General features: G+C 41.7%; 4 protein-coding genes across 4 annotated transcripts in view; 2 read left to right on the top strand and 2 right to left on the bottom strand.

Moving 5' to 3' along the window:
- ulk3 (unc-51 like kinase 3) overlaps positions 1 to 1,314 on the bottom strand; it is a 10,689-nt gene extending 9,375 nt beyond the window's left edge. The window contains exons 1-2 of the mRNA XM_008310836.3: positions 1,044 to 1,314; positions 363 to 509 (exon numbers count right to left, since the gene is read on the bottom strand). Coding sequence (XP_008309058.1) covers positions 363 to 468 — 106 coding nt within the window. The 5' untranslated portion in view covers positions 469 to 509; positions 1,044 to 1,314. The remainder of the gene's footprint in view (positions 1 to 362; positions 510 to 1,043) is intronic.
- Positions 455 to 9,248, top strand: tars3 (threonyl-tRNA synthetase 3). The gene is made up of 20 exons (XM_008310833.3): positions 455 to 516; positions 1,816 to 2,136; positions 2,313 to 2,399; positions 2,528 to 2,715; positions 2,835 to 2,958; positions 3,061 to 3,185; positions 3,381 to 3,498; positions 3,597 to 3,661; positions 3,755 to 3,833; positions 3,931 to 4,077; positions 5,040 to 5,138; positions 5,915 to 6,081; positions 6,176 to 6,338; positions 6,442 to 6,579; positions 6,974 to 7,051; positions 7,151 to 7,251; positions 8,151 to 8,255; positions 8,366 to 8,438; positions 8,532 to 8,646; positions 8,926 to 9,248. The coding sequence occupies exons 2-20, from the start codon at positions 1,816 to 1,818 to the stop codon at positions 9,072 to 9,074; spliced, it is 2,442 nt and encodes an 813-aa protein (XP_008309055.1). The 5' UTR covers positions 455 to 516; the 3' UTR covers positions 9,075 to 9,248.
- Positions 9,249 to 10,152: 904 nt separating this feature from the next.
- Positions 10,153 to 14,292, top strand: tm2d3 (TM2 domain containing 3). The gene is made up of 6 exons (XM_008310837.3): positions 10,153 to 10,309; positions 11,181 to 11,282; positions 11,809 to 11,969; positions 12,594 to 12,768; positions 12,893 to 12,968; positions 13,188 to 14,292. The coding sequence occupies exons 1-6, from the start codon at positions 10,183 to 10,185 to the stop codon at positions 13,351 to 13,353; spliced, it is 807 nt and encodes a 268-aa protein (XP_008309059.1). The 5' UTR covers positions 10,153 to 10,182; the 3' UTR covers positions 13,354 to 14,292.
- A 5,504-nt stretch (positions 14,293 to 19,796) lies between these two features.
- Positions 19,797 to 24,789, bottom strand: larp6a (La ribonucleoprotein 6, translational regulator a). Its single transcript, XM_008310838.3, is given in 4 exon segments — positions 19,797 to 21,704; positions 22,210 to 22,408; positions 23,970 to 24,595; positions 24,597 to 24,789. Coding segments are annotated over 4 exon segments (2,082 nt in total). The 5' UTR covers positions 24,759 to 24,789; the 3' UTR covers positions 19,797 to 20,609.
- Between the last annotated feature and the right edge of the window lie 5 nt (positions 24,790 to 24,794).

Here is a 24,794-nt window from a genome sequence, read left to right on the forward strand (position 1 = left end):
AGATGTATTAACTCTATTAGCTCTATAAACCACAGTAATCAACTTAAATACTATCAGTTCCTGCATGTGATAACGACTGCAAAAATACAAGGACAAGTTATTGCGTTAGTCTTTGTAAAAAGCACTTGTTTTTCCTAACATTAAAAAACCCAGTTACTTGCTGTTAATGAGCGTTAGTCTTTGTAAAAAGCACATTCATTTTTTTCCTAACACTAAAAAACCCAGTTACTTGCTGTTAATGTTGGTTCATTATCATTAACTCTAACAATAAAGTGTGTGATATGTGTTTAGGGCACAGATTGTTGACATATGGATATTTGTGTTTTGTGATTTACTTTGTGGATCATCTAAATACACGTTTACCTTCCTGTAGGCTTTGTAGACTGTAGCATAGGTACCACTGCCCAGCCGCTCAGTCAGGATAAAATCCGCCAACTTTGGAGGGGCAAAGCTCGAACCTGAGGCCATTCTGACAACGGCAACATCAAATTGTCCCAAGCTGTGGGGGGCTGCAATGTAAGCAATCAATGTATACGTAAATTAACTATGAAACTATGATACTTTGTGATACGACCAGTATATACTGATAAGAAAATAGAAAAATAATCAAATGAAATATGTTAGAATTGCGAACTGCGATCCGTAGGACGTGAATTTGTGGGAGACACGTAGTACAGACGTTAAACCTAAAAGACGGGAAGTTATTACCACAGTGGCTCTGAATAATAGAGTAAACAGTCTCCTCGGTTATCCCGATTGACGCCGAATGTCAGCAGGTCTGTTCACCTCTTTAATTCTCGCTGTAACAACTGAAGTATCGTAGAAACGAGTAAGTGAGATTTAAATGGACAAGTTACTGAGTCGAGTTTGGCGAACGTTACCTAGCGACTAGCTAGCAAGTGATGTGCAACATGTACTGTAAACTTACAAAAATTAAATTTACGCAGCGTCCGTTCAGGTCACATGTAAACTAGACACGTAAATAGAATCGTCAGAGATGTGGTGTAAACATGTCATAGTTGGTCTGTGTTCTATTTGTTTACCTGCAGCGTCAGCTAACAGATCCTGAGCACATGAATGAACGAGCAGTGTTTACAGCTATAGGCTGTAATGCAGATGATAGGAAAACATGCCACTGCCCCCTGGCGTTAATAACCCGTCACTACAATATTTGAAAGCTCAGGAATCCGTTTTGATATGAATAAATAGATACTGTAAATGCGTCGATCCTCTTCAGCATTCAATATAATTCACGATGACTGTATCACTGAGATCGGTAACCAACACTCTGGAGAAAAACTGTAGTACTTTCCCAACACCTGCCATGGTAGTGGCTTTGAGAACGTGAACTGACAAGTAAGAACTTTCGACGTCACAAATTGTCATGCGTTCTGATTGGTTGTTGCCCTAACAACCGTAAATAGATTCGAACGACAAGAAATTTTAACCTTGACTTTTTTTTTCTTTTTAAATCACGCTTTTCAAAATTTGCTCATGTCGACCTTAAATAACGACAGGTGCAAATTAAAGAAACAAATGCACTTTTTTTATTTTTAACATATGATAACATATGTTGTTCCCCATTTATACCTTAACGTGCGATTAACGTTCATGTGGTTCATTGGTGATCACTGCAATTTAAATAGTTGTGTAATAAAACAATTTAAAGTGCAGTGATAAAAAACTGTTTTTTAATATATATTGTTTTTATAAACCTGACATTTAACAAGATGTAATTTGTGTAGTGGGGACCGTTACTATCTGCACACCCTCACCGGAAGTTAGCTGTTCAGGGGTCTTCTTCTCTATTTAAAGATGGCCGAGCGCTTGGCAGCACGTTTGGCGGCGCAAGAAGACCAAATTCGGCTCCTCACCAAGGAAATCTCCGCCCTCCGAGATGGACTGAGCAATGGCCCGACCTTCTGCGCAGATGCGCCGGTTTCCCCAGAGCTGGAGAACTTGCGAACGGAGAACGAGAAGCTCAGGTACCGGCTAGTGCACCTCCGCCGGAGTCTGCAGGCGGAGCTGGAGCTTGAGGGGGCGAAAGGCAAGAGGCGTCAAGGAGCGGTGTCTGACAGATCTGTGGAGAACAGCAGCAAAGAGAAACAGACAGTCAACCGACCGGATAAAAACAAGGTAAAGTCATGAACAGTGAATGCAGCCTCCGTTTGAATGTTAGTTACGCCACCGTCGTGAGTAGCTGACCCTGGTCTATTACACTGTCAAGATATAACGCCACTTCTTAAAATAGCTTTGTGCCCCCGTGTGTGTAACAGCATGTGTGTGATGTGGCTCTTCCCACTTGTTCACAGGTTGCAGCCACTGATAACAAATCTGGTGAGAGGAACAAGAAGGAGAAGAAGCAAGAAAAGGTCCAAGGAGACAGTGGTTTGAAAGAGGTATAAAACCGTGACATTGTTAAGCTATTTATTAGTTTATTGTATTATTTATATAATATATAAACGTTGTATTATTATATCGTATATATGTTAAAAGCAACACTATATAATTTTTTGTTCAACCACAGCTGAAACCCTGGCCTGCCTACATACCTGAACGCCTTAGTCTCTATGAGGAGCTGAAGAGAGAGAGCGACGCCCTGCTGGCAAAAAAGGCTGCAAATGGAAAGTCCATCACTGTGGAGTTGCCCGATGGCCAAAAGCTGGCAGGCAAAGCCTGGGTCACAACACCGTACCAGTGTGCTTGTGGAATCAGGTCAGTTAGACATGTAGTGTCCACCTACACCACAGGGATGTTGTGAACAAAAACAATTTATTTATTTGACCTTTAGATCTCAGCAATGCTAAGAAACTTTGGGTCCACTTGTCTTTCAGCCAAGGTCTAGCTGACAATGCTGTGATTTCACGGGTCAACGGTGAACTCTGGGACCTGGACAGACCTCTGGAACAGGACTGCTCTCTTGAGATCTTGCGTTTTGACAATGATGATGCTCAGGCAGTGGGTTTACTGAACTTTTATTTACAAATACTTTTACTAGTTTACAGTCAAATCAGTGATCTTTATTAATACATTAATCCATTTAAAATGTGTCTTGTTCAGGTTTATTGGCACTCAAGTGCTCACATTCTGGGTGAGGCAATGGAACGTTTCTACGGAGGTTGTTTATGTTATGGACCTCCAATAGAGAATGGATTCTACTACGACATGTTCCTGGATGGACAGAAGTAAGAAGAGAAGCTGACCTATAGAGGTCATACAGTTTAAAGAAGAGCTTATTTTTCTTTAAAAGTTTTTACAAATTGTTGTCAGATAACGTCGGTAAAAGGGTTTGTTAAAAAGTGGAATCATAACGTCAGTAAAAGGGTTTGTTAAAAAGTGGAATCTAAAAGGGTTTGTTTAAAGGTGGAATCTGATCCTAGGGGAGTGTCCAGCACTGAGTTTGCGGACCTGGAGACGCTCTGTAAGGCCGTGGTGAAAGAAAAACAGCCGTTTGAGAGACTTGAGATCAGCAAGGAGACGTTGCTGAAAATGTTTAAGGTAAAAAAAAAAAAAAACTCCCAGAGGATAATTTTTCAAACAGAAATGATAACCCAATGTACTTCTAATCTTCTAATTTTCCCCAATATTTCATTCAGTACAATGAGTTCAAGTGTCGCATCCTGAAAGAGAAAGTCACGACCCCGACCACCACCGTCTACAGGTCTGTTTGTCAGAAGATGTTCTGTATTTGAGAGATTTGTTTTAACTGAACAACATGAAGCTCACTGCCTTATGGCTCTGTGCTTCTGTACAGATGTGGCCCCTTGATTGATCTATGTAGAGGTCCCCACGTGAGACACACGGGAAAAATCAAATCCATGAAGATTTACAAGGTATGTTGAAGTTTTTTAATATGATCTAATTATAATTTTTAGCTTAAAATTGGAATATTTATAGGTTTTTTTTCTTCAATTTGAAACAATTCTTCAGAACTCGTCCACCTACTGGGAGGGTCGCTCTGACATGGAAACATTACAGAGAATCTATGGGATTTCTTTCCCCGACTCAAAGATGCTCAAGGAGTGGGAACGTTTTCAGGAGGAGGCCAAGAACAGGGACCATCGCAAGATTGGAAAAGTGAGTCACCGTATTCAGTCAAACATGTTCATAACCAGAAAAAAAACCAAACGTGTTTTGATTTATATTTGCTGAAGGCAAACTACATCAGGTGACCTTTTCTTCTCCTGTGCCATGAATCCAACGCTGAAGAAAAAAATAGGCTTTGTTTTAAAATAACATCAACTCCAAATTTAAACACAAGTATTTTGCAACCACTTCAGGAGATACAGGATCTCGTTTCCCTTTTTCTTCTTCTCAATGGCTGAGGCTGAAAGTCACGTCTGTTTGTGTTGCTGTGGTGACAAGAAAACTCCAACAACTGAGTTGGACTGGATTCAAGTCTGAACTCATTTAACATGACCATAAATAAAGTCCCACATGCAATCATTAAAAACCGCATCGTCATGCTGTATATCGTTGCTTGCCGCATTTAGCCAGCGGGGGGCACTGTGTTCCCGTGTTTACGCACCCTCCACTCACTGTGAGTCATCTGAGAGCCCCAGCTGGTTCAACAGCATGGGAGATGCAGACGGCAGCACCTCAATCACCACTGATTACAACATGACTCCTTATTAAATGCAAGGAGCGAGTTATATTGCTGTCAATGCCAGTTTCAGGGAGGTGGAAAAAAAAAAATCACCATGTTCTCCTAAAGATGGAGCTGTGTAGTTTGAACGACCTCTTCTCATGCACAGTGTGGTCTGCAACTGCACTTCAGAAAAGATTGACGATTACGAAATTATACAGTTATAAAGTAAGGTAGAAAGTTGTTTTTTTGTTTTTTTTCCAGCCAGATCGTTTTCAACTTCATTTTCAACTAAATGTTTGAATAACCGTTTTAAAAATAATGCAATAAAATTACGTCAAGCATGTGAGGAGACATCTTATTAAAACCCTTGTGTTTTAATTACATTCTGTAGAGATCAAACAGATTTTCTCACACAGAGAATTGTCTCCCTCTCTTTCTGTCTGTTTCACAGGACCAGGAGCTGTTCTTCTTCCACGACCTGAGTCCAGGCAGTTGCTTTTTCATGCCACGTGGTGCCTACATCTACAACACTCTCACTGACTTCATCAGGGTACGATGACAGAACCATGTTTACCTTCATCATACTAATGGTTTAAAATCATTGGCATGCGCTGGACGGAGTAGGTGTCTTGAAGACGTTTCACCTCTCATTCAAGAACTGACGAAGCCTCTTGGATGAGACGTCAAACGTCTTCAAGAAACCCCTCCTCCGTCCAGTTGCCCTCGATGTAACTATTTTTGGATAAGAGAACCTGCACGACTGAGCACCTACACAGACATTGTCTTTCACAGCATCAGTATTCAGCTTCAGCTCTGACCAGAGCAGATCAGTGCAGTTGAAAATTAAAGGGAAATAAAATAAAAAAATCTTTGATCGTTGCTTATGTAAGTGAAATACTAGATGTTGTTAGAAGTTTTGTTTCCCCATACAATTCAAATCTATGACAAAGTATTTTTTTTTTTTTTTTATAAATCCCCCATACAGAGAGCTCAGTCTTACAGATGGTGAAACATGGCGGTGTTATTAACACCATAGGGTTAACGTAGTTTATCATATTTACTAATGTAAACTAAACCATGGGAAGTGAATGCACAGAAACATGGCTGTTTGACGTATTTGACATCTTGAAGACTTTCACAGCAGACACTGACACAACAGTCGTTGCCAAGAAAACTAGTGCACAGAGATGGTGCAAGATAGTTATCACATGACTTCATTTGCTGTAATTTAAAGAGATGTGTTAGTTTTGAACATCGTGTTATCACTGCAGGCCAACGTCTCCTCGAACGAATGAGCCAAAAGAATTCTATATTTTTGTCTTGCAGAGTGAATACTGGCGCAGAGGCTTTCAGGAAGTAGCCTCCCCCAATATCTACAACAGTAAACTGTGGGAGACGTCTGGACACTGGCAGCACTACAGCGACAACATGTTCTCCTTCCCTGTGGAGGACGATGTCTTTGCTCTGAAGCCTATGAACTGCCCCGGGCACTGGTAGATTTTTTATTTTTTGTGCACTGTAAACGGCAATTTGCAGTTCATTTTATAAGAGTCCCATTTACTGATGTCATCTGTGCTTCTGCTTCAGCCTCATGTTCAGCCACAGGCCTCGCTCATGGAGGGAGCTGCCACTGAGGCTCGCAGATTTTGGAGTCCTCCACCGAAACGAGTTGTCAGGAACTCTGACCGGGCTCACCAGAGTCCGACGTTTCCAGCAGGATGACGCTCACATCTTCTGTACCATGGACCAGGTGATCGCACCACGGGTTCTTTTGCGAAAGCTGTAGATCGCTCTGTCACCTTGTCTAATGTTGACTAATACCTATGTCTTGATTTTTTTTTTTTGTTTTACAGATAGAGTCAGAGATGAAGGGCTGCCTGGACTTCCTCCGCTGCGTTTATGATGTATTTGGCTTTTCGTTCCAGCTTCATCTTTCCACTCGTCCAGAAAAGTTCCTGGGTGACATTGCTGTGTGGAACCAGGCTGAGGAGGTAAAAATAAATAATAATATAAATGTTGTTACAACTCCATGTTGTAGTTTACATATTTTTTTAACTAATATTTGTTCAAACACTGTCAAAAATCTTGGCTTCTAAATTGAGGGTAAATAAAATAAATGAAATGCTGTGGACTTCTCGTCGTGTGAGTCATAACAGTTCCTTGAAGGCCTGTTGCTCCTGTGTTGTCTGAGCTCTTTCATGTCGCTGGAGTTCACTCATTAGATTTGGCCAGTTGCTAGGGGCTCCCTTTGTATGATGTAAATTATAAAGACTGTGAAATACAGACTGGACTCTGGTTATGCTCTTAATACTCCATTGGTGGGGCTGAAATGCCTGCTTCAAATATTTTAATCGTAATTTAAATTCCATGATTCACGTTTGACAGCAACTGGAAAACAGCCTGAAGGAGTTTGGAGAGCCGTGGAAACTGAACCCTGGAGACGGTGCCTTCTATGGTCCTAAGGTGAGAACATATTTATTTCCGTCAAATTGCAATTTTCAATCACTTGACTCCCTTACATAGGTTTTGGTAATAGCTCTAAATCTTGCTGTGCCTTTGCAGATTGACATTAAGATCAAAGATGCGATTGGACGGTATCACCAGTGTGCAACTATTCAGCTGGACTTCCAGCTGCCCATACGCTTCGACCTGACCTTTGTCGGGTGAGTAAGAATGGCATTATGCAAAAATGTTCAGAAGTTCAGTCCGCTAAACGTACGAGAAGGAATCCTTTAAACTGACCGCTGTGTCTGCTCTCTACAGTGATTGTGCTTTTTTTGGGGGGGGGTAGGGGGGGGAAGAGAGAACAAAAAGTTCTCAGCAGTGATTATGAGAAGTGAAAATATAAAAGCTTATTCATGAAGAAAAAAACTGCTCAGCGTATTTATATAGAACAACTGCAGTTATTGAGTTTAAGAACCGTAGTGTAAATGTATGGGTGACTGAGTGGAACTGGGTGCTGTATGTATGTGTCCACATTATGTTCTAGTCCAGAGTGTTTAGGAGTTTTTATTTATGCAAATCGATGAACAAAAGTGAGAGCCACGACGAGTGTATTTTTAGCATCTCTCAGTGCAGTGCTATGCTAACGATAATATCTTTATACAAATTACTCTACTACTGATTGCACCGAATTGGTATTGATTCTAAATTCAATACAAGTAAATAAATACACCTTGAACTGCACAATTGCTTAAACTGAGATGGAAGTGGGAAAAGCTTTTTTTTTTCTTCTTTTTTTTCTTTTTAAAAGAGTCTTTAGAAATACTGTCATTTCAATCTCCAACATGTAAATGTCATAATGCAAAGCGTATTATTCAGTTTACGTAATGATATGATCACGAAACCATTTTTTTTATATGCAGAAAGAAAATACCTCAGGGTTTTTTCATAAAGCTTGTATGTTGAGAAATACTTTGTAACAAGTTGGAGATCCATAAAACCAACTGGGATTTTTTTTTAGGATACTGAACTTTCCTATTTCTCTCTTCAACTGTATTTTCTAAAGAGCATTATTTTACAAGAGCCCCTTAGTAGTCATGCTAATATTGATGTCTTACAGGAAGGATGGAGATGACAAAGCCAGACCAGTCATCATCCACCGTGCCATCTTGGGCTCAGTGGAGAGGATGATTGCCATTCTAACAGAGAACTACGCAGGGAAATGGTGACTGGACTGTTTTCATCTTTGATGATTTACAAGCTGAGGTTTAATGTGTGATTATGGTTGTTTTATTTCTTTGGAAATATTTAGTTTTAATGTCTCGCCCCCTGCAGGCCGCTGTGGTTGTCTCCACGTCAGGTGATGATGGTTCCCGTCAATCCGTCCTGTGAGGATTATGCAAAGCGGGTAAAGTGTAGTTTCTGCCGTGTCAGTTTTTCCTCAATTATTTACATAGACAGGAACTTTACGAGTGACTGTTTTTTTGTGTGTGTGTTTCAGGTGTGTAAGCAGTTCACAGAAGCTGGTTTCATGACAGACGCTGACCTGGACTCCAGCTGCCTTCTGAACAAGAAAATCCGAAATGCCCAGTTGGCACAATATAATTTCATTCTTGGTTAGTGTTTTATGCTTATTTTCTTCTCATTAACAACATATTATATAAACCAAATGGAATTAAATACCAATATTTTAGTTTCTATACAGTCAACACAGCCAGCTGAACAGATTTTTTTTTTTTTTTAATGTATTATTTGTTGACGATTCAGCAGATGTACTTCAGGCGCCGTAACAATACTGTGGCTAAAATTAGCAGAGTCTTGGCGAATGTGCCAACAATGTGTTATGGTAACTGTTTACTCCTGTGAAACTGCTGTCCTTTTGTGTTTTTTGGCAGTGGTGGGAGAGAAGGAGAAGCTGACGAACAGTGTCAACGTTCGCACGAGGGACAACAAAGTCCACGGAGAACTGTCGGTGGCTGAGGTGCTGGCTCGCCTGACCCTGCTCAAGGACTCCCGCTGTCGAAACGCAGAGGAAGAGTTTTAGTGAGAACAAAAACAAAACAAAAAACAGAATGCAAAGAATGTTGTATCAGTGACAGTGATGCTGTGAAAGTGTGGTGCAGAAAAACAGGGAGGTCTTCCACACGCAGGGATGAAGGAAGTTTTGGGAAGTGTTTAAGTTTTGATGTCTGCCATTAAAATATCATCTGCAAGTGGGTTTTTTCATGTTTTCTCTATGCAGTTCAATGTATTTAATTTTTATTAAAAAGCACAGCAGGTTCATTTTAGGCTCTTTCATGCAGTCGTTCCAGGAATTTGTAATCAATGAAATAACATGCACTTCAAAACAGCATGAAAAATGGACATAATAGAAGGTTAACTATTAGTATTCAAAGAAGTAAATACAACAATAATTGGAAATTGAACGTTCACAGTGGCAGTGACTGACCACATCCTTTGCAACACAATGTGTCATCAGTGAACAACTTAATAACACAGTGCTGGGCTGTAAAATTTAAAATGGTTTCATTTAGTCTTGGGTTTGACGTGACCTGTAGTTGAGGTGGAAGTTGTGAATTTGAGTAAACTTTTATTTTAGTATCAAAAGCAACATAATTTATTTACTCAATCCCAAAATACTTATGTTAATTTCAGACACCTTCAAGAAGAGGTCTATTAACTAGACTTAGAGGATGACATTTAGAAGATTCTACTGACTCCGCCATTTACTGCTAACTAACTCATTTTACAGTAAAATGTATGCCTTTTAAAAACTTAAATTTCTTACTGTTTAGGTGGACCCAGGTATGTTTTGAACATACAGTACAGTATACACTCAGGGAAACATACAAAACACCATTAATAACCATCAGGGATCAAACCTGTGGTCCTGCAGGCAAGAGTACAAATCTTTCATCCACTGTGTACCTTCAATTAGACTTTTTTTTTTAGAAATACTACCCAGGAAAGAACACTGTCCCCTATATACAATATATATAATTATATATATAATTATAATCAATTATAATTGATATATAATTGCCTCGTATCACAAGATTATTTTAAAACATGGGCACATTTTAAGTCATCGTTTGTTAAAGCGCAAGCCACTGAAATAGACCACTGATTTAGTATTTTCCTACCCGACCTGAATGCACCATCGTGCTGCAACAATGGCTACTAGCTGTCACATATGGAGACCGGACAGAGGACGATGCGTCAAAACCTATGGAATTGTCAGCCTACTGTTTATGGACCTGCTCCTACAGTGTGTCAGTGGTATGTACAACGTGACAGAGATACCTTTGATTCAGCTGACCCGTTAGTTATCCTACGTTTGAGCCTCTGTCCATACTCTGTTAGCATTACCTGGTTAGCTAGCGAGCTAAAGCTAACATAAGCTGGGGCTAGTTGGTAATGGAAATATGTACTGCACTGAATGCCTGTAAAATATTAATATATAATTTAAAATAATCGATCCGTTAATACAGTAACTTAAAAAATAAAGGAGCCAATTGGAATTGTTTTTTCAACCAACCAGCCACTGTTATACTTGAGGTATTAAAAACAGTCGATTAACATAATTCTCTGTGCTTTTTGTATGGACTACGTTTTGTATTTTTGCTTTTTGAAAATCAAACCACTAACAAAAAAGATGTCCATAATGACATGGTATTGGTAAATGAATATTCATTTATCCCAACCTCAAATCCTCAACACAAAATGAAGTTCATCCTCAAAACTTTGCTTATCCTTTAAATTAAATATTTTCTCTAGATATTAAAGTATTTTTTCTCTCTTCTGTAATATTACCTGTTTATCCACAGCTAAACTTGCCAGTACTGGATTCCAAGATATTTTCAGACTCTCATCCTAAATGTTTTTTGAAGACTTTGTTGGCTTTGTTGTCATTGATGGATCAACTCATTTACACTTATTTTAATGTGGTTAATAATGCATTTCTCTTTTCTTATAATGTGATGCTATATGTACATTTTGTAGACAGGTGTTCTATCGTGATGTTACTAGCAAAAGAAAGAAGAATTTAGCATTTAGTTTATAAAACTAATGTCAACATAAGGATGTCAGCCAGAGGCATAACAATGGTTAAAGAAATAAACTGTAATTATAATTTTTTTCTTTGTTCCAGGGTACATGAGCTCACCTCACATAGACCAGGATCCTCGTTACGCCAAAGATGCCCAGCATGGACCTGTCATCACCAGCCCAGTGGTGCCTGCTGCATCACCAGGTAAACACACACATGTTGGTATAACATGATAAGCCTACATCACTAACAGTGATAAACAAATTTCTCACAGGCCTACTTTGTACTCTTATCTGCACTTTTGGATTTGTTTTAGCTGCAACACTTTTCTCTGGCTGCTATGGAAATCAGCTAACTTCAGCAATCAGGAGTAAATGGCCGACAAAGTGTTTTCATGTTCTGCTTGTTGGGGACAAAGTGTCGGTCACCCGCTGTGCCTTCCTCCGAATTTAGCAAGACATTTACATTTTTGCTACGCATTTTGACTTGCATATGAAAATAAAAGTTCAATTTCTCCTCAGCTATGATTACATAACATTTGTATTTATCTGAAAATGTACAGTTTTGTGGAGTGGTAGTGTGTGAATGATTGTCTACATGTGTGCCTCTTTATTAGACAGGCCGACGGTTCAGGTTGTACTGCGCCGCCACAAAAAGTGAAAATGATGAAGTGTTAGAGGATGAAAAGAGATCCCAGCTTTCCCATAATGTGACAATTGCTGTTTTGCAGTGTCTCCTGTGGATGACGAGAACTACACTTTAAAGTGTCCAAGTGGGGGTTTGTGTAGTCGTCTGCCTGCTGACTGTGTGGAGTGCAGCTACCATTACAACTGCACCTACGGGAGAACAGCATCTTTCACCTGTAAAACCAAAAGAGGAGTTCACTGCATAGTGAGTAGATGTGGAATGTTATAAACTCTTGTTTGTTTTGGTTTTGTTGTTTTTTCTTCAGTAAATGAATGTTAAACTTTTACTCTTGTTTGTTTTGTTTTGGTTTTGTTGTTCTTTCTTCAGTAAATGAATGTTAAACTTTCATTTCTTTGAAGGGAGAGTTCAACAGAAAATAAAAAGAAATTGCTATGTGTTTCCAGTATTTTCAATATTTAAATATTGTCTAAAATAATTGTGGTTATGTGTGTTTTCCATCAATTAGCAGCTCTAGATTTAAGACACCAATTCTATTCTTAAAGTATAGCTTAGGTCAGTGGTTCTCAAACTTTTTATACTCAAGAGAGATGTTTATAAATGTTTATAAAGATGTTTATGTTTGAATGTTGTATTAATTGTGCATGGTGTGTTTTACATTTATTCAGTTGAAAATGTAAATGTAAAAACTATGAATTTTCCACAAGTACCACTGGTGGTACACGTACCATAGTTTGAGAACCACTGGGTTAGATTATAAAAACAGAAGCATACTTAATCATACTTACTTAACATTTTAGTAATTAGGCCTTGTTGTTATCTCTAAAGTAACTTTGTGGTTATTTTTGTTGTTTTTTGTGTTTTGTACAGGGAGAGTCGGGACAACAACAAACCAACTTCTCTCTCTCCATCACCTGTCAGTTCTGCTGGCAGCTGGATCCCTCTCAGTATCGCTGCTCAAATTCCACCAACTGTATGACAGTGTCCTGCCCACGCAAGCGCTACAATGCCACCTGTGACGTGTTAGATCATGTACACTGTTTAGGTGAGACCACCGGTTCACCACACACACACATTCTGACGACTTTTCAGCTCTGTCCTTACCTGAATTTGCCTCGTTAAAGTTCTGTAAATGATTTGATTTTAATTAAGTCTTCCTCATTTTATAGGTAAAAGACGTTTTTCAAAACGATTATTTTGTGATTGGACTGGAGGATACAAATGGTCGACAGCATTAGCCCTCAGGTAAACCTGGCACCACTGAAGTAAAAAAAAAAAACCTACTATTTCTGTTGATGTTATTATTTGCTTCAATGATCTCTGGCTTGTCTTTCTTTCTTTTTTTTTCCTCCTCACTCTCTGTCTGTAGCATTGACTTTTTTTCTGTTGATGTTATTATTTGCTTCAATGATCTCTGGCTTGTCTTTCTTTCTTTTTTTTTTTCTCTTCACTCTCTGTCTGTAGCATTACACGTGGGGGTTTTGGTGCAGATCGTTTTTATCTGGGCCAGTGGAGAGAGGGTCTGGGCAAGCTGTTCAGCTTCGGGGGCCTGGGTATTTGGACTTTGATCGATGTTCTTTTGATTGGGGTTGGTTATGTGGGACCTGCGGATGGCTCTCTGTACATCTGAATGAAAGCTGCGGGGACGTAGCCGGGTTGGTTGGTTTGTGCTTGCTTTCGCTGCTCTCTCAAGGACTGAAGATCTGAGATGGTGTGTTTCGAGCACGTTTGCCTTCCCGACTTCGCTGTGCAACACATCCTCATCCCATCTGCTAACAGGCAGGAAGTGTTTTCCTCAGTGCAACAACAAGAACGCTACCCACACAACCGTCAGATCAATCCCAATCGTTCTGCGTCAGGCTCCTGTAGAGATGCTGCAGATGGAACTGCACAGAGAGGAGGAAGAGGAGGGTGTTGGTGCAAGACAGCAAGGCAGCCATTCTGCCCCCGAGTTTCTGGTTAATTTCACACAACTGGTGGTTTGGCTCTGTTGTGCTGATGTACTATAGATAGACCTGACTTCCTGTGGAGCCCTACTTTCAGAGACTGTGTTTGGCTCCTCCCTCTTTGTAAGGTAAAAAAAAACGTCAGTGGGGGGTTGGGCGGGTGGTTGCATGGTAACCATAGCTACCAAGCTTTTTATTGTGACTCCAGTCACAACAGAGGAGCTGAGAGGTAATATTTATACACAAGTATGCAAAAGGGGACTCAACTACGTGTTTATTTTGCAAAAGTAAAAATAGCAGAAAGACTGTGACGGTTATTTGGCGTTTTTGTACAAGGATTCTAATCTGAGCTGACAGTGCAGGGCACAACTGTACCACTGCTGCCCTTGGGGGCAAGATGAGTCATAACGAGGCCTGCTGTTACGTGTTGTCTGTTATGTAGGAAATGCACAGATAACCATCTCTGACTCCATTCTGTCTGTTCTGTACATATAATGTACATACTGCTGAGATGTGTTTCTCTTCAGACTGTAAGACAGCAGTTGTAAGTAGAGTTGTTCAAACAATGTTAATGTCACTCTTTTCTCTTTTTTTTAAGTTATGTTAATAAAAAGGTAAGTGTTCATTTTATTTTTCTTGCACTTCACGGTGATGGACCGCGGATGAATGGATGTTTTTAGAGTGAGTTTGGAGTTTGCTACAGTGCTGATCCACTCAGGTCTTGGAGTCACACCCAGTCACATTCTGCTGACACAGCCACTATGAGCATTTTTTTGGGAAGTCAAACAAACACTTGCATGTCTACATTTGGATCTGGATATCAAACCCCCACCACAGTGTTTTAGGTTATGAAAAAAAAAAACCCTGTTGTATCCAGTGTGTCACAACCAGACTCTAAATGTCCAAACTTTTGAAACCCAAAAAGCCGAAGCCATTATACTGAATACAAAGATCTTTTGCCCATTTCACTAATTACCGTAACTATCTAAATTACTGGACTGAATTACTCTATTCATACATTCATCAGTGGATACAGCCCTATTATGACAAATGGCCAGGGTATGATTTTTCTGTTCGCCCTCTGAAGTCTGTTATGCTCATTTTCTGTGCCCTAATGGTCATTATATAGAGTGTAATTTAATCTAAATAATGGTTGAATTCTACCGTAATTATCCCAAATAGTCGGCGTACACGATGTTGAGGACTGGCTCTCACAACTTACTGGTTTTTAGTCATTAACCATACATACACAGTGAATTAGAAAGGACATAAACAGGTAAACTCAGACACACAATCACAATTATCTCTCAATACTGTAAAAGTTGCCAGATTTAGTGACTTTCTAGACTTTGGAATCAGATGTTGTAGCTTGCGGATGTAACCAGTGTTAGCTAGGATGCATACATTTTTGTTTTGTTTTTTTCTCCTCGTCTTTTGTCGAGTTGATTTTCTACCACGGTGTAGTGTTCAATAATCATATATGACTAAATTGGTTTAAAACTATTATTTGTTTTCATTCAGAGCTGTCGAAGAAGATCTTGTATTTCTTCAATTCCTGTGCATGAGCGCCGTGTTCAACTAAACAGGCCTAGTTTTCACACTGATTCATTTCATTACATATACGTTTACTGGTGTGCTGTGAAAACTGTAAATTTGTCTATTGTGGAACACGTGCTGTTGCTTAACAGTTAGGAATCACTGCTCTGTTGGATACTTTTAGCATTGAAGTAATCCGAATAAAGGTACAATATGTAAAAGTACAAGTGTAGAAAGGAACCTTTATCAAAACATTAGACAAAGAATAATCTCCTTTATTGTCCTTGTGTCTAAACACACATTTATAAACAACATCATTTGTCCTCTGCGTCAAACCCTTCAGGCCATTCCTTCTTCTGTACCTAATTATTGGGATAATGCGGTATTTTAGCAGTGTTTGATGTGGTAGTTTGTCATACTTTAGCTGCTAAAAATGAGTGTGCTTCCAGAGAAAGGGTGGGAAGCTTGATATTCTATTAGTATTGTTGGAGGAATGTGCTCGAGCTTGACTGACAATCTCCTTCTGGTTCCACCCAGTTACCCGCCAACAGTTCTTGTACAGTGGATTTACGCTGCTCATATTACATAATGTAAGTACTTTTTTTTTCTTCTTTTCTCATTCCTTGTTTTCTCTGCTCTTGTGTCAGCATTTCCAATTGGTTGCTGCCTTACTGATGTTGCAATCCCTGTTCCTACAATTTACCACCAGCCCCTGGAGTCCCCTCCCACGATATGATACAAGGGCTGGCCCCAAAAAAAACGAAAACAAAAACAGAGAAAGGAGAAAGGGCTCGAAACTCTCATTTAAATTCTGTTTTCTATTTTCTGCAGTGTGACACAAGTGCTTCCTGTTTTATTTTGAACATGTAGAGCGGTGTTTGTAATCTTGCATCAGCAACTTGTTCCCTGTCATCTGTGCGACTCTGTGTCCTCGTCTGACCTTTACTTGGTTTGGTTATGTGCAGACACGTCTGCAGAATGTAGCCTCATTAACATCGTGATCTTGCTGCTTATGCTGACGGGCTGATTTAAGTTGGATCTGGAGTGGGTGTGTCCACCTGCAGGAAGTTACTCTTTTCAGTAGTGAAAATAATAATAGTAAATAAAAATGGCTTCTTTATTGTAATTTGACACCAGACTATTGTTTCCACACTCTAGTATTCCCCTTAGTTTGACATAGATATGTGTGAAGCAGAAACATTTCACGAAAAATTTTTAGGAAATGAAAAAAGGTGCTTTGTTTCGAAATTATTGTTATTCATTCATATAGAAACTAAGGATATTGAATATTGGTTGAAACAAAAAGTTGAAACATGAAAGCACGAAATGATAGATTACATTTTTTAGGTCATTAAAAATAACTGGGTAGAGTTACAAGGTCTGATTTATTTTGTGAAAAATAATATTCTAACTAAAAGATGTGTCCAGAGTGAGGAGAAAAAAATAAAAAAATAATATTTTAAGCATTTTTCAAATTCGAGGCTCGTTTGTCACATGACTTAATGATAATATGAGCTACTAAATTTAGCAATGCTTTGATGCCGTCAGGTTTTACTATTATGAAATCACATCTCATTAATTACAGCATTGTTTCCCAAAGACTGGGTCGCAAGAGTTTTTTTTTTGGGTTATCTCGCATCATGTTTCCCAGGAGTTTATGAAAAATGTCTATCCACTTGGGTCGCGAAGTTTTGTGACTTTTAAAATATGGGCCCCCAGAAAAAAAAAAGGTTTTGGAAACACTGAGTTACAGTATGTCGTTTGAACTTTCTGAAAGGGTTTCGTGCAGCCATTTGTTTTCGTAAATAGAAACCCCCATCTTATAATTATGGATACAGTGGTTGTTTTGTTTCTTAAATGTAATCAATACATTTAATTTTGAATATAACCATCTGACATGTGATCCAGTTTCCAGGCCAGTGTTGGGCTGATGCCATGTTCTAAACCACCCTGCTACAGCTGCTCGCCAAAGCACACATTTACATGTGGACTAGATTAGTTTGTGTAAATCCTTTGTCCCGGTGTTTGGCACAACAACCGGCTGTTCCTATATTCAACAGGCGCCGCAACTTTGACAAAGGAGAGAATAGTAGGCATAAAAAAAAGATGTTTAATAGATGATGTAACTAATTGCTATAATGAGCTAAATTACTGAGTTGGAAAAAGGCCTTTTATTCTTACACAAATGGTGCTGCTGATCACAACTAATGGCCATGTTATTATTCGATTTAGCCTTTACCACTGAGATCCTCATCTGTGGCTAATGAGAATTTCATATAAATCCCCTTATCGAGAACTCCCTTTTATTTGGAGTAACAGCCGATTTTGCTGTATTATCCAACAAGCTATTCATCCCTAACACGAGCTAAATGCCATCACACACACACACACACACACACAGAGACAGCGATAGCACTTTTTTAGGTTTTCAAATGATTCGCTATTCAGAGAGGACAACAAAAGTTTGTTTTTTCCTCTTCCATGCAATCCCACTCAGACCCATCACGGCTCTGAGTTTCGGGGCATCTGTTCTGACCCTTTGTGTCCAACAGCTTGTGTCCTCACCATTGTGTTCACTCCCACGGCGCTGAGTGGTTTTTTTTGCAATACAATTCAGATTGACTGCCGGCACATTTATTCAGAGGTGCTGAACCTGCTAGTGTTCAGCTTAATTGTCTCTCACTTGGACGGCAGCTAAATATAAAGCCATCTGAGAACAAGGCATTAATTACAGTTCACACAGAGAGTGTTCATTACCTCTGAATTTTTTCTCCTTTATTCTTACTGTAACCCATATTTCTTCTTTTTTTTTTTGTCTGTCTGATCTGATTAGGACGAGATGAGCCTCTAATATCCAAGATGTCCAACAGCTAATGGTCAGTTTCACATTTGATTAAAAGCAAAACAAAATCCAAAACCAAAAGACCAAACCTGTTAATTGTGCAACCACGGCACTGGAGTTCCTGGGACTGAACGTCCCTCACAGTCTCTTCTAAAAGGATTTCATGTCCGTGTGAAAGGAGCGGCTGATCAGCAGTACGGCTGCGTGGCATTGTTCATTCCTGACATGGACACACTGTGTACAAGTGCTGGGACTGGAATAGTCCCGGCAGCAAAGGGCTCACCAGACGACGTAAAGGTCTCCTCTGGTTAGTTCTCTGCTGCAGGAACCTGGCACAACAACAGACACAGCTGTTTGACAAATTTATGATACATAATATAAAGAGCAATCGCCACCTTGAAGTTAAATTTGAGGTGAAACCTGTTCAGTACAACTGAGATTACTGGAAGAACTGTCCCTTAGTGACAGGTAACGAAAATGTGTTTTGCTGTTGTTGTTTTTTTCTACACAATTCGATCTACGTGGAGTTTTTTTTTTTTTTGTCGCCTCTCGTCTTCATACTTCTGGCCTCACCCCACTCTCATTCATACCCGTTATCTGTCTGAATCTCATGTGTTGTTTGCAGCCTCCTTCCTCTGAACACTCACCTGTACTTCCTCATTCCACCAACAATTCTTGTTCTCTTTTCTCTGACCCTGAGGTCACACCAAACACCTCGTCGTTTCCCGTCATTACCTTCACCGTCCTACAGGAGCTCGTTCTCCTCTTTCAGTTTCTACCATTTGATCCTCACCTCTGTCTTTACTTACTTCCTCTCTTCTTGTTCCTATTGTCAACCGAGACACTTGAACCCAATGTTGCCTCCGCTTCACTCTGCCCTGGCACCGCATTACAATCTCCTGTTACTCTGAGCTGGCATTTCCTGCACCAGATTTAATCTACCTTTGTGCACCTCCATCTACTCTTGTTTATGTGCCTCCCATTTATATGGGAGGCAAATATGTTGATCCGTTTTCTTTGTCATCCCTTAACAAAATCAACACTAATCTGCCCTTCTGCATAACACTCTGATGCTACTGACAACAATATCTACCAATCAGAGTCTTTACAATCACAAAATATCTACCAATCAGAGTCTTTACAATTTTTACTCTCACCCGGTCCAGTTGTCACAACACACCTGTCTCCATCTGTCCTCTGTGTTCGACCACAAGCCATTTCTTGTTATATCGACCGGCGTCCTGCTAACAGTCATAATTAACCTGGGCGTTCACTGCTGGCAGTCATTGTCTTCGTCATCAGCTTCTTTTGGCATCAGCTCAACATCACATGCTGTTCATGACACTTTGTCTAGTTTGTAATCAGAACAAAGTCAAAGAACGTGCCTTCAGTGTTTTGGATAAACGATATTCTGCTTAATACCTGACCTAAATCTGTACAAATACAGTACTAAAAACTGCATTTGATAGTACACGTTGCCAAGTGATAATGAGTCACTACAATGAGTGAGCTACAAATGTACACACTGTATGTAACGTGAGTCCATTTCTCCCTAAGGTGAATTGAAGTAGCCTGTAGAACATTCACTCCATCGTCTCTCCATCTGTGCAGTCTTTTTTTTTTTTAAACTCCATGTGAGAGCGTTTCTTTCCAAGTCTGAACACTCGCAAGGACCTGTATAAATATAACCTGCTGCTGCTACTTACACCCATGACCAATGAGAAACAAACAACAAACAAAAGCAGAAGCCAAAAGCAATTTCAGTGATTTATTTGTACAATAAGAATCTTGCACTGTACAAATACCCCAGCTCAGATGTGAAGGCAGGAACTAAAGAGAGTGTGTTCTGCCTGACCTGAACATCCCTCAAACCTCTCTGTGAGCTTACACTGACGGAAACATATGCACAAAGAAAAATAAAAGCTAAAAAAATAAATAAAGCAGCTGCCTGCCCAACAACGTAACAGTTACAGAGCTAGAATCGAGCCCTTTTAAACTTATTTAAAAATTAAAAAAAAGGCCAAATAAAAGCAAACGTTTACCATATCCGAGTTGAACTGTCCAAACTGTCGATCTGTGTGACAGCGGAACCATTATGGTCGGGGCTTAATGAGACAAATGAAAGTCACAGTAGACAAATACAGAAAAGGCTTCTGGTGAGACCTCTATCCAACCCGAGCGCCTGTGACACTTACACTACGTACACACATGAATACGTTTATCCACAGACAGTGTTCGGAGCTTCAACACGACGTATGTCAATTAAAAATCCTTCTCTGCTCTACCCCACGTAGAACAAGTCTAGACAGCAATGGATCATGGTATAAAGTTCTCAAAACAATCAAAACAATATTAGTTCACATTCACTCCAATTTCCCTTGGTAAATCACTAATGCTGCCGCGCAACTGAAAAACGTATAAAAATATAACAAAAACTGAGAACCCACTAGAACTCAACTAAAGTTTATCTACACAGACTTTACTGTGGGGCCAAGAACAGCTCTAACCCCCCAATTTTTTTTTTCCCTGGGGCATAAGAAATGCATAATGTTGCTCCACAGATCAAGTCTGAGTAGCCGCAGTCTTTCCTCTCTCACCAATAGTGACACAGTGAAAGCCTCGGGTTCCATCGGGCCCCCTGGGCAGCCTCATCACCCCCGGTGGAAGGCCGTCAGCGTTCTGGATCTTCCTGCCCAGCATTGGACTCCCGACCGGACTGCTCTCCTGAGACGCCACCTGCTTGCGCCGCTGCACCCACGGGCTCCCTGAAGGCGTGAGGCTGCTGTCTGAGGAGTAGTCTGCCCAGCGACGCCCAGCCTCGGGGCTCAGTCTCCCCTCACTGGCCAAGGGAGACTTGAAATGAGGGGCCTTACGCTGAGGGCAGGGGCTGCCACGGGGACTTGACCAGGGACTGTTACGAGGGGACATACCAGGACTCAGGTGATTGTTCTGGAAGCTGATGCCGGCAGTGGTGGGACTGAGCTTGTTGCAAGACTGGGACTTCCTGGCCAGCCTTGGGGAGGTAGGATTGCTCTCATTCTCCGAGGAGCTGCAGGCCGAGTCGTCGCCGTGGTACTGAAGCTCCCGGATTCGGCTGTTGAGCGAGCGACTCTTTCGCATCCCTCCTTCCGCACGTGGCCGTTCCTTGGGGACCTTCTTCTTCGGTGGCTTAGTGCCGATCAGAACCACCTTCAACCCTAACAAACTGGCTCCCCCGTCGTCGCTCCCCACAGCTTCGTTGGCCTTGACAGCAGCCTCCACTTCCTCGAACTCCACAATGGCACATTCCTCAGTGCCAAGTTGGGAATATCGACCACTCAGCCTCTTCAGGTCTGCGGGCAGGTCCTTACCAGGCTTCAGGACTCTCACAGAGGCGATGGTACCGTACGTTCCAAAAGCTTTCAGCAGCAGCTTCATCAGCTGCTCCTGCTGAGTCGCAACTCCCTCGCCGCCTCCGTTATCCTTCGTGAGGGCGGCCAATTCTGGCCACCTCTGCAAATCACTTAGCAGCAGCATGCGGCTCGGCAACGACTCGCTGGCGAAGACGGGAACGGCTGATTTTCGTCGCACCTTTCGGCCCTCATCATTAAGCTCGAGGATCTTTGAGTGTCTCAGAGCATAAGCAGTTGTTCTCCAATCCCGTGTCAAGTGTTTCACCTGCGAAGAGAACGACTGTGTTACATGTCTGCGATACGGAGCTGGAAAACCATCTGATAAAACCGGTTTTTAGGTTTTAGTTTTTGATTTTCACATTTAAGTTTCAAGTTTTTGAAGAAAAAAAAAAACAAAAAAACCCTGCAAATTAATAACGTTTTTGAATATAAAGATGTTTTGTGTTGACAGGAAATACAAGGTGCCACTTAAATAATGTTTTATCCACTCCTGATTCTAATTATAAAAAATGAAATATAAATGATACTTTTTATACCATTTCTTAATTTTCTGTTTAAATTGACCAAAATATACCCCCTTATGAAAAGCATGTAATACCTAAATGTCTATAGAGATCAATAATTGGTGCCTAATACATGGTACCTAAATGTCTATAGAGATCAATAATTATCATAAAATAATAACGCATCCATTACAGACTGTATTTGCTGTATACACATATGAAATTTAAACTTATTTCTATCTTTTTTTTCTTTGCATTTAGGTTTACCTTTTTGAACGAGGTGAGCAACTTGACGCTGACGAACCCAAGTTTGTTTCTTCGCACGTGTTTGAGGAGAAAGGCATCGTGTTCCAGGTTCTCGTCCGACAGGTAGTACTCAATCTGAGCCACCAGTTTCTGGATGAGCTCCGCGTCCGGAGGCTGCCAGCTCTCCTCCTCCAGCTCCCCTCCACTAGTCCCCGCTCCGCTGCACGTGGGAAGATAACAGCATATCGTGGTTAGCAGTGCATCATTGAAACAGCAGAATATTTGACATCCTACTTCACTACTGCATTTGATAAAACAGGTCGTTTTCCATAACTCGTCCCTCGACTGATTTAAAACAGAACATTTCTGCTCGACTCAGTCCATATAGACCGTTGACAGGCTGCCTCCAGGCAGGCAACACCGTGCCTCGGTGCCAGACACTGAACCACGGTGTCCCACCAACCCCTGAAACTGCCAAGACCTCACCATCTGAGGGGCACAGAGTCAGAGGCTCTGCCTCCTACACAGAATATGTTGACGCGCTGCATCTAGCTCACACCATTCCCAGAAGCACGCGTGTGTGTGTGTGTGTGTCCAGGCACAGTTAGGTCTCTGTCAGACCACTGCCTGTGATGCTATGAAATAGTTACACTCAGGTAGCTCTGCAGATTAGAGTGAGGGTCTGGGCAATCATTTGTTTGTATGACTCACCACCTCCTCCTCTTCCTCTTACTCCGGCCTCCTCCCTCACACAAACCTTTAGTCAACAGTTTTCCAGCTCAACTCTGCCTGAGCGCACAGTTGGCACCAGTCCACAGCTTTCCCCGGGACTTAGAATAAAGACGGCCAGCAGCACTCAGGGGGGAGAGCACAGCCCAAGTTAAACACACAGATTTAAGAAGAAAAAGTGTAAGAGATACAGGGGAAAAAAAGTCCACAAATGGACTGATTAGGTTCACTCTTATAGGTCACTGCACCTCTGTGTGGACACTTTGTCTCACAGCATCATACTAAGTCCCATGTGCAAAATAAAAACATCCTCTGGTGTGCTGCTGTACCACTGAGTACTGACCTACACACACACGCTCATCGATGCTTAGTATAAAGAGATTTATTCTCCCCTTTGGCCTCACAACCAGTGACTCACTCGGAGTTCAAGGAGGGAACTTAAAGGCCAGCGGATAAAAAGAGCCAGCCATGACGCAGAGGAATTAGATTAGAGGGAAGTGTGCCGGTCTTTATCTCCACCTCAGGTGTCTGGGTTTACACCAATGACACGCTGCTGCTTCTGTCTGCAGGTGGTCGGACTCTCTCTCTGCTCCATGTCCCACCTAGGGGACAACAATGCACCTAAAGACCAGAGGGGTGGGGAGGGAAAGACGGGGGGGAGACTACACTCCCAGCTGTGAGCATCTCGCTGGCGTCACTGCACACTGCCATGTCGTTCTTTTGTCATCGTGACAGATCAGCACTACCGCTGTTTCGCCGCCTCCAGTCGTACCCATGTGCTGGCATGTCATCAGCTAAAGCTGCTAACGGACCGGAGCACTGGGACATCAGTCAAAAACGGACTGATGAAGTCGACTCCACCGTGACTGTGAAAATACAGACTTCAGTCACAAGAGATGAGGAGGAGATGATTTAGAGTGAGACATGGACGCTGTCCCACAGCCCACTCTGGTTCAGGGCAGATATAACTCATTAAGAATAGTTGGCTCATCACGTGTAAGTAACAGTGACATTCCATTCATAGCTACGAGAATAACTTTAAGATATCCAACCTGGATTTGTCATATCTTCCGATTTCGTCCTCGCTGCAGCTGCCTCCGAGATAGTCAATAAAACTGGACGACAGTTCCTCCGGTTCCTCGTCCTCCGCTGCTTGAATGGCCACCGTTATCGTCACGGTCCCCATCTCCTGCGAGTGCTGATCCACAGTGATTACCTCATCCATACCCCCGTCCGCTGACGCAACGTCCGAGGCGCACGCCGGGTTCGGACAGGGGATGCCCACGGACCCACTCATGGTCCCCGAGTAGGTAAAGGTGCTGTTGTCCGGTCCCCTCTCTTCTTCGGCCGCAGCAGCAACCGCAGCCGCAGCGCCTCCCTGGAAGATTTGAATCTGATTTGCCTCGAAGGCGCAGGCAGGATACGGGGTGCGTAAAGCTGCTCGACACTGCTTCGGGCACCAGCGATGGCGGAGAAGGACCCAGGGGGCTCCAAAGACGCGCTCCACGGCTCGCCAGAGACCCCTGATCCAAATCCGACCCGGTGGAGGGCCCAGAGGAGCAGCGGGGCTTTTAGCAGCCAGCGAGACGCAGCCTGGACCTGGAGAGAAGGGCGGGCTGGAGCCTCCTTGTGCTTCTGCCGCTGCCGCCGCTGCTGCGGCCACTTCCTCATATGTAAGAAAGAAGCTTTGTGCTCCTGAAACGAGCTCTCGGATTGGGCCGCGGCGGCAGCAGCGTGTCTTCGCACTCATTCCCAGCCCACAAGCAAGAGCTGACACAAAGCCGAGAGGGAGGCATGAGAAAGAAGAGGCATCTCATGAAGGCGTTCACCAGGGCGCGCATACTTTTTTTTTTTAATTTTTTCCCCCTCACTTTTCT

This window comes from Cynoglossus semilaevis, chromosome 5 (genome assembly GCF_000523025.1).
Source record: "Cynoglossus semilaevis isolate Cse_v1.0 chromosome 5, Cse_v1.0, whole genome shotgun sequence".
NCBI lineage: Eukaryota > Metazoa > Chordata > Actinopteri > Pleuronectiformes > Cynoglossidae > Cynoglossus > Cynoglossus semilaevis.